Here is a 15,970-nt window from a genome sequence, read left to right on the forward strand (position 1 = left end):
CTTTTTTGGGCCTTGGAGAGATTGAAGTGTGCCACTCCATGCTCTCTGGCGCTTGGTTTCTGGGTCGTACTCAAACACCCAAGACTCGTCACCAGTAATGACACGTTCCAGAAAATGGGGGTCACTTTCAATTGAATCCAAAAAGTACAAGGCACCTTTCCTTCCTGATGTTCGAAAACATTCAAACGGCGGTAACCGACCACCAGCTGAAGGCTATTCCAGTATAGGGAGTTCGAGCACTGCTATGAGGAGTGGAAGAAAAGTCTCCAGCGCTGTGTGGCTTCAGAAGGAAGTTATTTTGAAGGTGACAATATGAGAATTGTAATTTTTTTTTAATAAAAAAATTAAAAAAAATCAGTCTCATTACTTAATTTACAGACCTCGTATTAGATACCAAAAGGTAAAAATATCTTCCGGAGCCACAATGCTAATTTTAGCTTGATTTTAAATCCTTTATCCTTTTTTCTGTAAAGGAGAATACCCCAAAAAACCGCTGCTTTCCAAACAATTCCTTATTTATAAGAGGATCTAGATTCATGTTTATCGTGGTGCAATTGCTGAATATTTCACCCCAGTAGCTGCTTCATTCAAATTATTGTTTTTATGTTTCATTTTTATTAGAGTAATTACGAGTTTCACTGGCGTAGAAGTATAATTTAAATGGATGTTAACCTTCGACCGAATATAATTATTAGAATAAATGTGATTTGTTAGGATGATTGCCTCAATCTGTGTAAGACAGAGTAGAGATGCGCTCTCAATAAGAGAATAACAACAGGCTTGATGCCTAAGACAATCTTAAAGGCGCTAACAGATCTTAGCAGTTGATGCGCCGGGGAAAAATATTCCTTGAGTTATTTAATGATACCTGTCCGATACATTACCTTGAGTAGCTTCATAATAAACAGCTGTTCACCTTTTAATTTTATCCAGCAAAGAAACATTTTCTAGCGCCGAGTGAACTTTTTCTCATTTCCACTTATTTCTTTGTAGTTCTTACGTATTACAAAAAGAAAAATTTAGAGATAAAAACAGAAGAAGAAAGAAGAAATAATTTAGTGGTAAAGCTAATACGAAGCAACAAAAAAAATTGTGCATAAAATTGTTTCGTAAATTAGTTAAATTATGTTTAAAACAAAGAAAAAACTAAGATAACGACAAAAGCAAGCTGGTACATACATACCGTTTCGCACGACTTATTGTCGGAAAGAGCAAGAAAATTGTGGAAAATTGAAAGAAGAAAATTAAAAAAATTAAAGAAAATAAAAACAGCACATAGATGTGTTCCTAAAACTATAATTTTAAGGTGTTCACTAAAAATATTAATATTGAATTTTTGCTGTAATTATTTTGAAGGATTTTTTTATTTAAAAAAATATATTAGTTGTTAACGATTGTGAACGGCGACTTCTTTGGTTGTGTTTCAACTAATTTTAAAAAAGAAAAATATCTATTTTTGGCAGTTTTTTCGGCATAAAAGTTGTGCCAAAAAAACTAAATTAAGACCTATGAAAAAATTGATTATCCTACGCCTATGTTTGGGTGATTTGATTGTGTGGCTTATATTATAAATAAAAATACATTCTAAAAATCGTACACTACGAGAGAACATTGAATCTTTTCTAAACTTTATACTGACCATTGATTGTGGCTTTGGTTGAACTACTGTTCAGCGTGACACATGGCGCTGGGTGTATTTCCAACATGTTGAAGAGATCAGCTAGAAATACTACTAGGTTATGTTTCATCGACCTTAAAAAAACAGAAAAGAAAACAAAAAAAATAAGTAATCGTCATTATTGAGGTAAAAAAACAAAAGGGATGTCCAGAACACTCAGGTCTTGAAGGTTCTGGATTTTAGAGGTCTCCGTGAAGTACTCCGTGGAATTTCTAGATCCTATGAGCCTTCTTCACAGTTCTAACATTAGATAATGTCCATCATATTCTTTATTATACTTCTGAGGCTATAAAGGGAGCATGATGGAGTTTTAGGAACGCTAAGATGTCTCACTAAATTTCATTAAATCACAAGTTTTTGTCATTGCTTTACAAAAAATCTAATTTAGGTAAAAACTGCGGCTCCCTACAACTTTCTAGAAACATTTGTAAGCAGTAGGTTGCCCATCTGTACAAGAAGGAAATTTTAAGAAAATGATGTAGACCAAGTTAAGAACTTGAGTTAATCTTCTTTGGCCGATCGAACATAAACTAAAGACCTGCATGACCACTCTCTGAAAAGAAGAAACAAAGTTGCCGCTGCCACTAAACCAATAATAAAGTAAATGAAGAGTATAGAGTATAGATGCCACTAACAAGAACAGGAACATGTTTGACGATCTAATGGCATCGACTGAGGACACCGCCTAAGCAAAGCACTGCTTATGAAACTGAAGCTTGTCAAATAAAGTTTAAAGTTCTGGAAAAGCTATAAAAAAAAGTAAAACATTCTGCTTGTTCAGCAGCGAGCAGAAAATTGTCGGCTGGACTTGTCTAGCTTATAACATTAAAAATTTGTCTTATGTTCTTGAGGAGAATGTTTTTCAAGTATGTATTGTTAATTCGTAGCATTCCATTTTTGTAATATGTAAAAGTTTATGATAAAATATTATTTAATACAGAAAATACATTACACACAATTAAACGATTTAATTAACTTCCTTACTAACCCTCTCATATAATAAACATCCTCAGGCGACATGTGGAAGATACCAGCTGGCAATGCTCTGGCACAAAAATCATGGACTAGAGTTAAATTGCGCACACAGTCAGAGACTGTAGGCACCTGAGACACAGATATACTCGACCAAGGCAGCTCTTCTGGACAATAAAATGATACTAATCCGCACAATGAGACTCCATCGCAGAGATCTTGCAGTGAGCTTACTTTTGGAAATTCTGGACACTTGACATTCGACTGAAAAAAAAATAATTAAGTATTTAATCAAAGAAAATGCAAAATATGGTGTACACAGGCTGAATTTGGGAGAAATTTAATGAAAACAGATAAAACTCCGGAAGAAAGAATCTCTTACCGTCCGTTCTTCCTGTTCCACCCTTAACCGAAGGGCGGAGGTTGCATGGTTGATCCAGAACAGTAGAGCATGTTCATAGTCTGTAGGTGATGGTTCTTCGTCGGCCGCACAGCTCGGCATAAATCTTTTAACGGCTGCGTAAACGAATTCCGGAGTGGCCACTTCCTTGGCGTACAAGGTCATCACCGCTTGCATCACCGTCTGATGCGCGCTCTGAAATGGAAAAGTAATTAGAAGCATGAAACAAGAATTCTATTCATGCAGAAAGAAATGGTGTTGCAGTTTAGTAATGTGATGAGCACTAACTCATTTTTAACACTACTTAGTATTGCTTTCCATCCTTCCTAAGTAACGTGTAACGGGACGTTACATCAAAAACCACTGGTATTCTTTCAGTAGAATTTCCTTCAGTCTTGGAATAATTTATCAATTACTTATTTCCTTCAATGTTAAGTAAGGACAACGTCTCCACAAAAGAAGGGCACAGATTTAAAAATTATTAAACCATGTACTCTCACAATTATAGCGTAAATTAAAGAAAATCTCATTACATCAGAAAGTCGCATTCCGTTTGGCGGAACGCACTAAGAAGACATATTTCTAAAATGGAATACTAAATTTAGACATTATCTGCGACTTTCATTTTTGAAATATTCTAGATAAAACCATTTCCTAAAAACCTGTTTCTTTTCAAAAACCAAAAGACTTCCCTAACGACAAGTAAAAGAAGAATACTTACTAATTTAATTGGTGTTGTCTGTATAAGTACAGTTTCAGTGATGTGTGGGTCGGAAATGTAGACTCCCTTTCTAGAGAGAGCCTGCAGTACTCCACAATGGTTGAGATTATGGTAGTTTGGATCTGAATAGATATTTGACAAAGCCATGCAGTATAGTTCTGCGTTTGCCAGCCAATGTACTAGTTGAGGCTTCAAGAGTTCTTGGTCCTGTGAACAATCAAGAATAATTCTTTGTTTATAGGCTAGTTAACTAGGAGCTGAAGACGAACCCCTAAAAAAAAAAGTTATTCCACAAAGTAGCATCACTTTGGATCCTTACGAAGCTTGTAGGGCTAGAAAAAAAATCTCCCATAAAAATGCCAAAGTTCAGCGCCTGCTGTATGTCACGATGTCAACTCATCAGGCTCCGTCCAAAGAACAGCTAAACGCATGGGAAAACAGTGTTATTAGTTCTTTGCAATATTACTGTTCTTAGAGCGGTGGTGTTATTGTCCTAGTTCTGTTCTTCACTTGGTACTACATTTTGTTCCAAATCATCTTGAAACCAGGAAGCTTAGCGTGATGGAGTGTTGCCAGGATGTGCAGCCTCAATTTTATTATCCTTCTAATTACTCTTAATGAACACAATCTGCAGAAAGAGCTTAATTGAGCAGTGCAGTAACATGCATCAGCTAACTAATGCATATACTGTTACTTCCACCACGATCTGCACCAGAAACTTCTGCTCTCATCGCCGCGACCCTCTTCTACTCATCGAGACATAATGTTCAATAAAGCATATAAATTAACAACCCTTCAATCCTGGACTACTAAATTAATTAATGCACAGCTTATTAATAATCACTGACACTGACAGCACAGAAAATATGTTGCTACAGTGCCATCCATATCATCGCAGGTAAGTTGTCACGACATTTCATAGTAAATTCCAATATTCTGCATGGACTTCGTGATTCAGTTCTTGTTGGTTGGAAGATCCAATTCCGAACCAATTTATCCAATTTTACCACCAATAAATTAAAAAAAAAGTATAAATAATTACCTCATGGTTCCTATAGAATGGCTCAAGGAGGTTTTCTGGTATCCGGTTGTTGAACGCTTTGGAGAGTAACCATTTTACTGTAGCTCTCTGCTTCGCCTGCAACAATTAAATAAAATATTTTACCAACAATACATAAATGAACTTTTATATACGAATAAATGTAACTGCAGCTGATCACGTTTATTTATTTTTTTAGCATCAATACTTAAACTAGGTAGAGGTGCATGGGGAGCTCAGCTACAAATGACGAGGAACATGTCCAGGTTTGTAACCAAACCATAGAAACTAAATTCAAACACTCCGTATATGTCTAAGAAATTTACATATCGGAAAATTCCATCATAAAGTAGAATGACTAAAATTATATTTCCCACCTTAGTTCACAATTAGTAGCACAGCTTTTCTTGAAGTTTAAATGAGATTCTTTATAGTCGTATTCTTTAAGTGTTTGAGTTGCAAACAGTAGCGAGAGAACGACGTGTGAGTAAGCTGAACTGTTAAAAACATTTAAGCTGAACAACTGTATAACTCATTACGTACAATTAGTCTGAAGATTACTGAATGAAGAAATCATTACTGACTGCTTGTAAGTAATTAATGTATCACGTAAAGAATTATCCGGAAGTATTAAAAATAAAGATACAACAGTATGTTGCAAATGTCAAGAGATGGAGAAGTGAGATGAATTATTATGAAGGGTTAGTCAACATTCTGCGTTATTTTCTGGCAGTTCATGTTCAGACAGCTTGCTGTACCCCAACTAAGAATTACATGCAAAATTATGTTTCACTTCTTCTAGTGCCTTTTATATTATTACGTAAATAGATGAAAAAACAGAAAATGAAAAAATATTTACCAGAAATCAAAAAAAATTCGAAGCCATACTCAATAATTTCACGAACTTTTCAATTAATCCCAAGCTTTTGTCCAGGAGAGGATGCTTGATTGCTTCTTCTAACTTGTTCTAACTTTAACTGATAAACTAGGGTTTTCGAGTGCAGAGGTTGCAATAGGTGAAGGTTACATTCTGTTATGGCGGCAACTGCCTGTGGCGATTTTTTTGACTAGAATTCTTACCGATGTTGAAAGAATAGTTGTGCGTGATGTACCAGGGCTGCTCTGTGTTTCTATAAACCGTACTTCTTTTTATTGATTCTTATTTCCACAAGCAAAGTTTGGCCAGAACAAGCGGTTGCAAGTGGTTGTACGTATTTTAAGATATACGAGGGTCGTTTGAAAAGTCCGTGCAAAAATAAAAACTACTTAATTTTTTGGGGTAAACCTTTTTTATTTTTCAACATAGTCTCCTTTTAGGCTTATACACCTCGTCCAACGCTGCTCTAGTTTGTTGATCCCTTCCGAATAATAGGATTTGTCCAAGTCTGAAAAATAGCCATTCGTTTCTGCAATCGCCTCCTCGTTTGAATAAAATCTTTTTCCCGCCAGCCATTTCTTCATATTGGGGAACAAATAGTAGTCCGAGGGAGCCAAGTCTGGAGAATATGGGGGATGTGAAACGAGTTGGAACCCTATTTCCATTAATTTTGCGACCACAACTGCTGAGGTGTGAGCTGGTGCGTTGTCGTGATGGAAAAGGACTTTTTTGTGGGGCCAATCGTGGGCGTTTTTCTTGCAGCTCGGTTTTCAAACGGTCCAATAACGATGAATAATATGCACCTGTAATAGTTTTACCCTTTTCCAGATAGTCGATGAGTATTATTTCTTGTGAATCCCAAAAGACAGTCGCCATAATCTTTCCGGCCGAAGGAACGGTCTTCGCCTTTTTTGGCGCAGATTCCCCCTTGGTAACCCATTGTTTAGATTGTTCTTTGGTCTCAGGAGTGTAGTGATGTATCCATGTTTCATCCACAGTGACGAAACGACGCTTAAAGTCCTGCGGATTCTTCTGGAACAGCTGCAAACCGTCCTTGCAACACTTCACACGATTTCGTTTTTGGTCAAGCGTGAGCAATCGCGGCACCCATCTTGCGGATAGCTTTGTCCTGTCCAAATGTTGATGCAAAATATTATGTACCCGTTCATTCGAGATGCCCACAGCACTAGCAATCTCACGCACCTTCACTCTTCGGTCATCCATCACCATATCATGGATTTTATCAATGATTTCTGGAGTAGTAACCTCAACAGGGCGTCCAGAACGTTCAGCGTCACTTGTGCCCATATGGCCACTCCGACAATTTTGAAACCACTTATAAACTGTTCTAATCGAAGGTGCAGAGTCACCATAATGTTTATCAAGCTTCTCTTTAGTCTCCTGAGGCGTTTTGCCTTTCATAAAGTAGTGTTTAATCAACACACGAAATTCTTTTTCGTCCATTTTTTGAAAATCACTCGACTACCTCGATTCAAACGAATGCCAAACACAAAGAAATAGACCGATCTGGCTGAAACTTGGTGTGTGTTCTTCCAAGAGATGCTACTAACTAAACATAACCTCGATACGCGCCAGTGGTGCTATCTCTCTGACTTTGCACGGACTTTTCAAACGACCCTCGTATTTTAAGATATATGTACATTATTTACATATATCTCTTTGTAGCACGATGTACATATAGGGTGTTCTTTTTGTAATCTTAGATTTAGTGTGTATCGTCTTTCTTTAGAAATTGTGTGCAACAAATTATTACTGGCAAATGAAGTAATATCCGCATTGCTGAAATAAAATGGCCTTGAGATTTTTATGGATATTTCTCTAGTAAGCTTAGAAATAATACTCAAGCAGATGGAACTTTCAGGGTTGTAATAACCCTAAGCTTTAAATCAGAGTATACTTACTATCTAGGGCAGCACTCATTCTACTGTAAGGCCTTCACTGCCCTGTGACCTACAACCACCAACCCCATTACTCAAATAGATAAGATCAAGTGAAGCGCTTAAACGAAGTATTGCGGTTAATAGTGTGACCGCTGGAGAGATGCATTTTATAAAAACTAATTAGTTAATACGAATTCAATATTTCTGAGAGCGTCCATTCAAGGAGTCAAATCAAGGTTAGCTTATTTAGCAGTATTATTCAATGAGAGATTTAATCGCAAAAGAATTTTTCAAAGTTCTAATTTAACAGATAGCCTAAAAAACTCTGCGTTCGTAAAATATTCGTATATTGCACAATATTCTGAAATGCGCCTTTAGAGCGAAACCAATTCTCGCCCTAGAACTGTCCTAAAATTAATTTTTCAAGTAAGATAATACAAATAAAAGTGTTGAGAGCTTTGTTGACGTGACAGATGTCGAGTTTAGAAAGAAAGCGGATACTTTCGATGGCGGAAGTTTCTTGAAACTCACGAGTTTTTGGCAACACATTTTAACCTTCCTATTTTTGTACGAATGGTAGAATTTTCTCTTCTGGTTCATCATCATCAAACACCAACTCCTTAATCTTACCCTTTCAACTACGCCTACACTTACGCAGAAACACTGATTCTTTAGGAAGAAACAGTAGATATTTCAAATCGTGGAAGGTTTCGGCTTATAACCTTGTTATAAAGAACGATCTACAGGGCCGTACATTACACTGAATCCTACCCTCCCCTAATCTATTTCGTAAACAAAATTCTCCAAAACAGCTGACTTCCAGTTGATACATTTTTTTTTTTTTATCGAAAAGTTTATAGTGAACGGTCTCCCGTGATTTCGAGAACAAATCCACAAGTTTTGCTAGGGGTGAATCTCCAGTAATGTGCACATACACACACACACACACACACACGAAGACTGCTCTAAAAACTAACTTCCTGTGCGGCTATGCGAAAGTGCACAAGAAACAAACAAGAAATCGAAAATGTCAATAATCGATCAACAATCGCAGTACTCCCCCTTCTTCCTGAATTCAGAGAGAGAGAGAGAGAGAGAGAATTAGAGCTAATTTCAATTATTTATCCTCTTTTCTCTGACAACCCACTTAAGTACCTGAGTAAGTAGATTGGAGAATGAGTTTAGGAGCCTGAACAGACTGCGTGACAACGAGTTTTATTTCCAATACCCCGACCAGACATCTCCGGCGCTGGATGCATTCCAAAATTCTGACGGCGCAGTACTAGACTTCCTGCCGACTATGTACAAGTGTACCAACGTCTTTCTAGTAATACTTAACGTTGAATATTATATAAATAAAATTGAATTCTGTCTGTCTGTTAGTGCTTCACGTCCTCTCACTGCTCTTAGGATTTTCTGCCGGTGAAAATTGACCAGATCGATTAGTTACTTCAAAAAGAAAAAATGAGAAGAAAAACAGGGAAATTATGAACACAAGAATAAGTAGAAGTTAAGTTCTGAAGTACGTCCCAGGGGGGGCTAAGCATGACTAAAATGGGAGAGACAAGAACCTCCAGTTCTACAACTTAGTGATGAACTCACAATCTACTTATATCCAAAGTTTGACATGTCTATCTGGGTGTGCGGTAGAAGATTTCCTCCGACTAAGCCCTAAATAGATTTATATCGACCTGCTGCAAGACTGGCAGATTCTTAGTCATCCTGGTACAGTCCCTGGCCACAGTATTCTTTCTTTTCTACTCCCTCTTATTGCGTGACCACATCCTCTATCCTGTGTCACAGGGCAAATAGCACTGCATCCATCTGGGCAGGATCATACCTTACTGTAATCTCACTAAAGCCGCTTCAATTTCACGAGTTAAATCCTCCCACCCCACAAGATGGCGTGCTGTCGAAAGTTACATGGTATACGATGGGTATAATTCCAAGTTTAAAGCTAATGATGTGTCATTGGACTAGATTAGACGGGATGGTACGGTAAGCATCAAGTGACCCGTGCAGCTGACAAATATGGCTGCTCTTTACCTGTCTAATGTTTACAAAACAACTGACTGTAGCCTGTTCGTTTCTTTCGCTAGTTCAATAATGGAATCTGAAACAGGTGGCTGAAAAGTGATCACTCGCTTGATTACAGTACTTCGGCTCGTCTCGTAATGTTCCGCATTCGTACGAAAAGAGTTCGCAATAGTCAGTGTAGCGTTGCTAGTATGATGTATGACATCCTGGTCTTTTAGAGGATGCAGCCTAGCCACCCTCTCCCTCTCTCCAAGAAGTGTCCTTAAATTGAATTTTCTTGGAAAAGCGTTTTATATAAAAGTTGTAGACAATGATGAGTACAATGAGTGGTCACAGTTTTATAAGGAAATCGTTGGAGCCATTTTTGAACAAATAAAAGACCATTGAGCAAAGTGGTATTTCCGGTGGAGGGATTCTGATGGCCCTCTCGTAGGGCCTCCTCAATATAAACATGAAGCCTCAGTTTTTCTGCGCTTTTAATTCTTTCAGATACTTTATTTACACACAATCTCACTGAAAAACCATTTTTCGGACTCTGGGGACCTCAAAATGGGTGGTATTTCCGGTGGTAATTCAAAATCGGAAATTTAACCCAGTCTCAAGACTTTCGACTTTCTTTGCCCACTTTTCCAAAAACTTTCGGTTCATACGATTTGCTTTAATTTACAATTTTAACAATAAATATCATTTCTGCCGTTGGTAATTTTGTACATTACAATAAAATGACACTTAAGAGAACGTCAGAGTAGAATAAAATAAAAGCGGTGAATTTCTTCGGTGAATCTGACTTTAGCAGCTGAAGGAAGGATCTGCCCCGTAGCTACTACATCATGAGGTTCCGTATCCCTAGTTTGGTGGGAGGCGCTAAATGTGTTCTTGATGACCACACTAGACAGCCCATTCTTAACGACCTGCCGGCTCCAGATTGGTTGTTTATACAATAATAACACTACATTAAGGTTACTGCTGTCTCAAAACATTGAAGGAAGCTGGAAAGTACATTCGATTAGGAGATATGGAATGTTAAATGTATTTGCACGTATACAATAAATATATTGTGTTACTGGCGCAGTGTAACGGAAGTGTAGCTGTCGCTATCTTTAGCAGGAAGTAACGTAATTTACTGTGATTGCTTCGTAATAAATTTTATTAATTGAAATTAGTTGACGTAATCAATTTTGTAATCGATTAAGGGTGTAAAGGGTTAGGAAACCTATGGTGAGTACAATATCTACCCTTGTGCAGCCCTGTTTACTATTTTCTTGCGTAAAGCAGCTCTCATAGCTAAAATAATTCATAATCTCTTTTAAATTATTCTCCTCTAATGCTTGCTCGTGGTGGCCGTCAGAGGAATAGAGTCTATCTACCCTCTACCACATCATCTGGCAGGAGTTACACCAGCTAATCTCTGTCCACACCCGCCGCTTGGCTGTGTCCCCCTCTTCAGCGCTTTGTCTGCTACAAGATAAAAAAACGTGGAAGCCACAAGTGTTTGTGCCTTGTAGTATAATAAGGGTGCTTAATTATACTTAGCTCTTGTATACTTGTTGGTAGTATTTTTAGTATTCAAGAGCATGGTCAGCCACTCTGCTAGAACTCCACTTTAATTGTGCACATCGTCCCAGATAGCTCTAGTTCCTCGCTAAATCTTGGTGATTTATTTCTTTTTTTGTTATTCGCTCTTTAAGGTAGAATTTTGTCATGGAAATAAAAAGAAGAAGAAAGAACTGCAACCAGTTCACAGTTTTACCGGAAATTCATCACGTTCTGGACTCCCCAGGAGTATGGGAATAGACTCACACGACTTCCTCTTAAGTTTCTCAAGGTTCTGGGCTCATTAATCTCCTCCAAACTCAGAATATTTCAAGCACTATTAATCGATTCGAAGCGTACATCAATCGATACGAAGTTTTTCAGAAACGCCTAGCATCCATTTTCGTGAAAATTGAACCATCAATTCAATAAAGAGGTATTTCCCGGTTAAGTAATTTTCTTAATTAGTTAATTTGGGTTTCCTTATTCTATGGGTTTCCGTCAGATATCCCTCACTCATACTTCGTCCTGCCATCTACTCATCGACTTCCTCCTCGTATCTCTTTGCCGATATTCTTCTTCCTCAGCTCCTCAAAGAGTGTCCCTTCTCCTTGCTTCCTTTGGCCTACTCCCAGGAGGCATTCTCCTAAGGTATACTAACTACCTAAGCTTTCTCTTCATCACTTTTTCCCGTTATTCTTTCCTGGACTCCCATCTCCCGCTTCAAGTTCTCATTCCTTACCTCATCCCTCATGGTTTTCTGAATACATCGCCTCCAATAATCCAAGGAATTTTCTTCAATTTCGAGTTTTATCAATGCATTCAACATTTAAGGTAAGGTCCTATTTTTTGACCGGAAGCGCTCTATTTCAATAGATTCATTTTTTAAAGTTTTTATGTTTTTTGTTTTAATGGTTCCTTTAAAATGATCAAGTACTGTAAAGCGCAAAAAGTAAAGTTAGCGTTGATTGGTGCCTTTTTTTTGTTGACAAAGAAGAGTTGAAGGAAGGCGTTGAAATCTCCATTGAGTACAACGAGAATGGAAATGAGTAATCAGCCGGAAATCAGAAAGATAAAAATAGGACAAGAAATGTAAGTGCGACGTAACAATGGAAAGCGCAGATCTGTGTGTGAGTAAGAGCGGCAAGAACAGAGTAGGAGCGATGAGTCACTAGGTGGTCATTAGGTGCTAGGAATGGGCAAGGTTCCGCGATGTTCAGATGCCAACAGAAAGCCATTCAGTGATGACTCGTAACTTCATGGCCGCAATAAGAGTTGTTTTTCTTGATCACCCAGTCTTGGTGAGAGTAACAATGTCCTTGGCACGCTATCTGACTTCCTTTTCACAGGCACAAAGATTACGTGTGGCCCCAAGATAAGTCAGTATTGGGAGTTATCCGCGATAGATAGGAAGTCTTGTGGGTTCCCTTGGTACCCGCCGCTTGGCTGTTTATCCCTTTAGCCCTTTGGGTTCTAGGTGATAAAAAAGGGGAAGCCACAAACCATTGGTTTCAAACAAAATTGTTTAACAATTTGGAGGCGGGAAAGATGTTGCTGTAGGATCAGAATTCTATTTATGTCCTCCAGCTTTTTTAAAAGAATCCCAAAAGTGGGGAACACAGAACTAAGAATTCCTCTAGACCAGTGGTGGGCAAACTTTGTTAATGGGGGGGCCACAAAGTTTAAGAAATTCTAGAGGAGGGCCAGAATTATAGAAAAAATGCATTTTGTGTTAAAGCTTTTAATCATAATATTATAAAAACATTACAGCATTACATACTTGTGTAACTACGCGGCTAGTTTAGCTTCACCATTATGTTATGCATCTATTATTCTACTAGGTAGAATCTAAAGTAGATTCTACTTCTCGACCGTCAAAACGTAATTATAGCGGGCCATATACTATCCATGTCGATGGACCCTCGGCGGGCCGGATTAAATACTTTCGCGGGCCGGAGTTGGCCCGCGGGCCGTACTTTGCCCATCACTGTTCTAGATTGTCTTTACTATAAGACCTTTCCTTTAACTGCTGTTCTGTCCTTCGCAGGACATCAATCGGGAAAACTTGATTTTCCATGGAAGCTCGTTCACTTCCTTTTCCCAACAGCAAAAGAAAATAATAAAGATACTTCAACAAAAAACATTAGGCTCACAAGAGTCTAATCTAGTCTGCTGATGAACACAATCGTGCTGCAATAAACTGGTAAAGTACGTTTCTAAAAAATGAAAGATGGCGGAGTGCAGAGATTCATAATTGGTTCCGCTCTCTTTGTTGAGTATACTAAGATTTGAGAGGAGGAGGCCAATGTTGGCTAGACTGCCAACCTCCTTGGTGTAGGCTTCAAACAACCATTTGCTGTTATTATTATTATTATTATTCTAGTTTAGATAGGAGTTAAGAAATTTCTCGTATCACACACTGCATTTATACGATGTAGAAGGTGCGTACGTACGATTAGAAAAGGAAGTGCGGTCAAGCAAGACAAGGGCGTTTCCGGTTTGAAACTGTTATTCAGTCTTTTTTTACAAAGTAATTAGAATCATTCCTGCCCCCTCTCCAGGATCCTGGCTCGCTCGTAACAGCAAATCTGGAATGAGAACTCACAGGGACTCCCTCTACTTACTTAATATTATCGATCGATCTTCCAAACTCATACATTTATTTCAAGCTTCGAATTTTAAAATTAATAGCGTTCTAGGTTCCCAGGTTCGAACCCAGCTGCTGACCCTTAGATTTTTTCTCTTCCTAGGATTTTTTTTTTTGTACAGCGCACTCTGCTGCCTCTAACGAGAGAACTCACCTTCTCACCGGGTTCCTTGACCTTGAACTTTCCAGCAACTTTTCATTTTTAAATGCGAACCACACCAACCAGGTAATTTTCTGCCAAAAACACTTTTTGGGACTTGGGGTCCAGAAAAGCAGAATATTTTAAAATAGAAGATTTAGGGATGAATGTGATTGTTTCCTTCTACTGGAACAGTAAGGCCAGGATTGGGGTCGACGTTGAGTTACGATCACGCCCCTAGAAGATTAAGCATGCAAAATCAATACATCCAATATTCTGAAAATGAATGCAAACGAACATTGCTTCAACAACGGCAAGAACAAAAACAATGAACATACAAACTTATATGAATGGAAGGACAATTTAATTGAACTCAACTGACACGGTCTCTGCGCCAACTATAAATAAAAGTGAAGCAGAGTCTACACTGATTTAGTACTTACTCAGTTCGCCAGGGTGCATCAATGTATTGGTTGCAATTCGATCGTAATGTTTCTTTTAAAATCGTAGCTTCGTTAAGATGAATGTCGATGCGTTCACCCAGAGATGATGACGTAAATAAAAATAGGTTTTTTCCCTTGGGAATGCTCAGACAGAATTCTTTACCACCTCCGAGAGTGCGAGAGAGATAGAGAAAGTTGCGTTTGCAATTACGATCTCAGCAAATCCAAATCTCCAAAAACCTTGAACTTGTGATACAACCGGAAGTGAGCTCAGTTAAACTCTGTCAAACACTGCACGTAGTCCAGGAACATCACCCATTGTCGTGTAAGAATTTTGTCCACGTGAAGTCAGAGGGGAGGCACATGACTGCCATCAGAGTACGTGCCCAGACTAACAAGATCCAGCCGGCAGTGCCCAGTAGCTAGAAGAAAACTACAACCACTTCCTTTTTGTAGAAGAGATATCCGGTCCTTCTGTCACATTCATCTATTAATTTGTAATAAATCTGGTGTTAACATTTTTTTTTTACTGTTACTTAATCCCACTGTAATGGCGACCGTGTCAAAGTCGTCAAACCGGATATCCCATTTTCGATGAATACATAAAATAGTGTACTTAAGCGCTTGATCTGTCGATGTGAGTTTGTAGGTATGTAGTATCCACCTTAACTCAAAAATTATTTGTCACCGGAAGTGGAAATTTAATGTATCGCTTAGGAATCAAAAATCTAAAATCCAATGCAAAGACTAGGAATCGTACCCAGTACCACAATACATCTCACTCAGTTCTGTAAGAATCGTCTTGGCTACCCTGACGCAAGGCTTGTTATTGCTGGAACCTTCCACATCTGCGAGCCAAGCAAACATACCTTTTACACGATCTAAACTTTTTTAGGAAATCTTCTATGCTTAAAATAATTCACAAACAGGAAGTCATGTGAGTGGTCAGGCCAGATTATTTTTTGTTCTAATTGTTTTAATACAATTTGTCCCTGACAGGCAACCAACAGACCTTGGCAAGTTTGTAATTATCTTATTAGCATAATTTTAAGAATGTAAGGTGAAAAAGAGGGGTCCTTTCTTACTTTGATGTCATATTCAAACAGAAACGTCAGGTGACTTAAGCTAGTGATTGCAATGCTTTAAACTTTACTGGGGAAAAAATAAAGTATAATTTAGATTAATTATACTAATAATATCGTAAAATTTTGTAAAAATATATATTTAAACGACAGGCTAAACAATTTGAGTTGAGAGATTTGCGTTGTCAAAGAGTCCAGTAAACAACCTTGGATAAAGGTGACTGCATAATTATGTATATATATATATATAAAACTTAAAAAAACAATTAATTGAACGTAAGCAATGTAATTAATTTAAATGACTCGAGAATGTCATTAATAAATTAAATAAATATCCTCATTTAAAATTTTTTTAATGTCCTTCTATATTCTGCACGCGAGGATAGATAGACCAAAAAATAATCAACTAAATAAATAAGTAAAACTATCGTTTAGCTGGTGTCACAATAGCCGAGTGGTTAAAGGCGCAGCCCGCAAAGCAAAGGTGTATTGCGGTACTGG

General features: G+C 37.9%; 1 protein-coding gene across 21 annotated transcripts in view; it reads right to left on the reverse strand.

The window, feature by feature from the left end:
• Positions 1–15,970, reverse strand: part of Patronin (calmodulin-regulated spectrin-associated protein patronin) — a 120,664-nt gene that overhangs the window by 42,827 nt on the left and 61,867 nt on the right. For all 21 annotated transcript variants that reach the window (XM_074139120.1, XM_074139130.1, XM_074139128.1 and 18 more), the window contains exons 2-6: positions 4,814–4,909; positions 3,772–3,978; positions 3,033–3,245; positions 2,667–2,914; positions 1,640–1,752 (exon numbers count right to left, since the gene is read on the reverse strand). In XM_074139120.1, coding sequence (XP_073995221.1) covers positions 1,640–1,752; positions 2,667–2,914; positions 3,033–3,245; positions 3,772–3,978; positions 4,814–4,909 — 877 coding nt within the window. The remainder of the gene's footprint in view (positions 1–1,639; positions 1,753–2,666; positions 2,915–3,032; positions 3,246–3,771; positions 3,979–4,813; positions 4,910–15,970) is intronic.

This window comes from Rhodnius prolixus, unplaced genomic scaffold (assembly GCF_049639745.1).
Source record: "Rhodnius prolixus isolate KJV_2025 unplaced genomic scaffold, Rpr scaffold_17, whole genome shotgun sequence".
NCBI classification, from domain to species: domain Eukaryota; kingdom Metazoa; phylum Arthropoda; class Insecta; order Hemiptera; family Reduviidae; genus Rhodnius; species Rhodnius prolixus.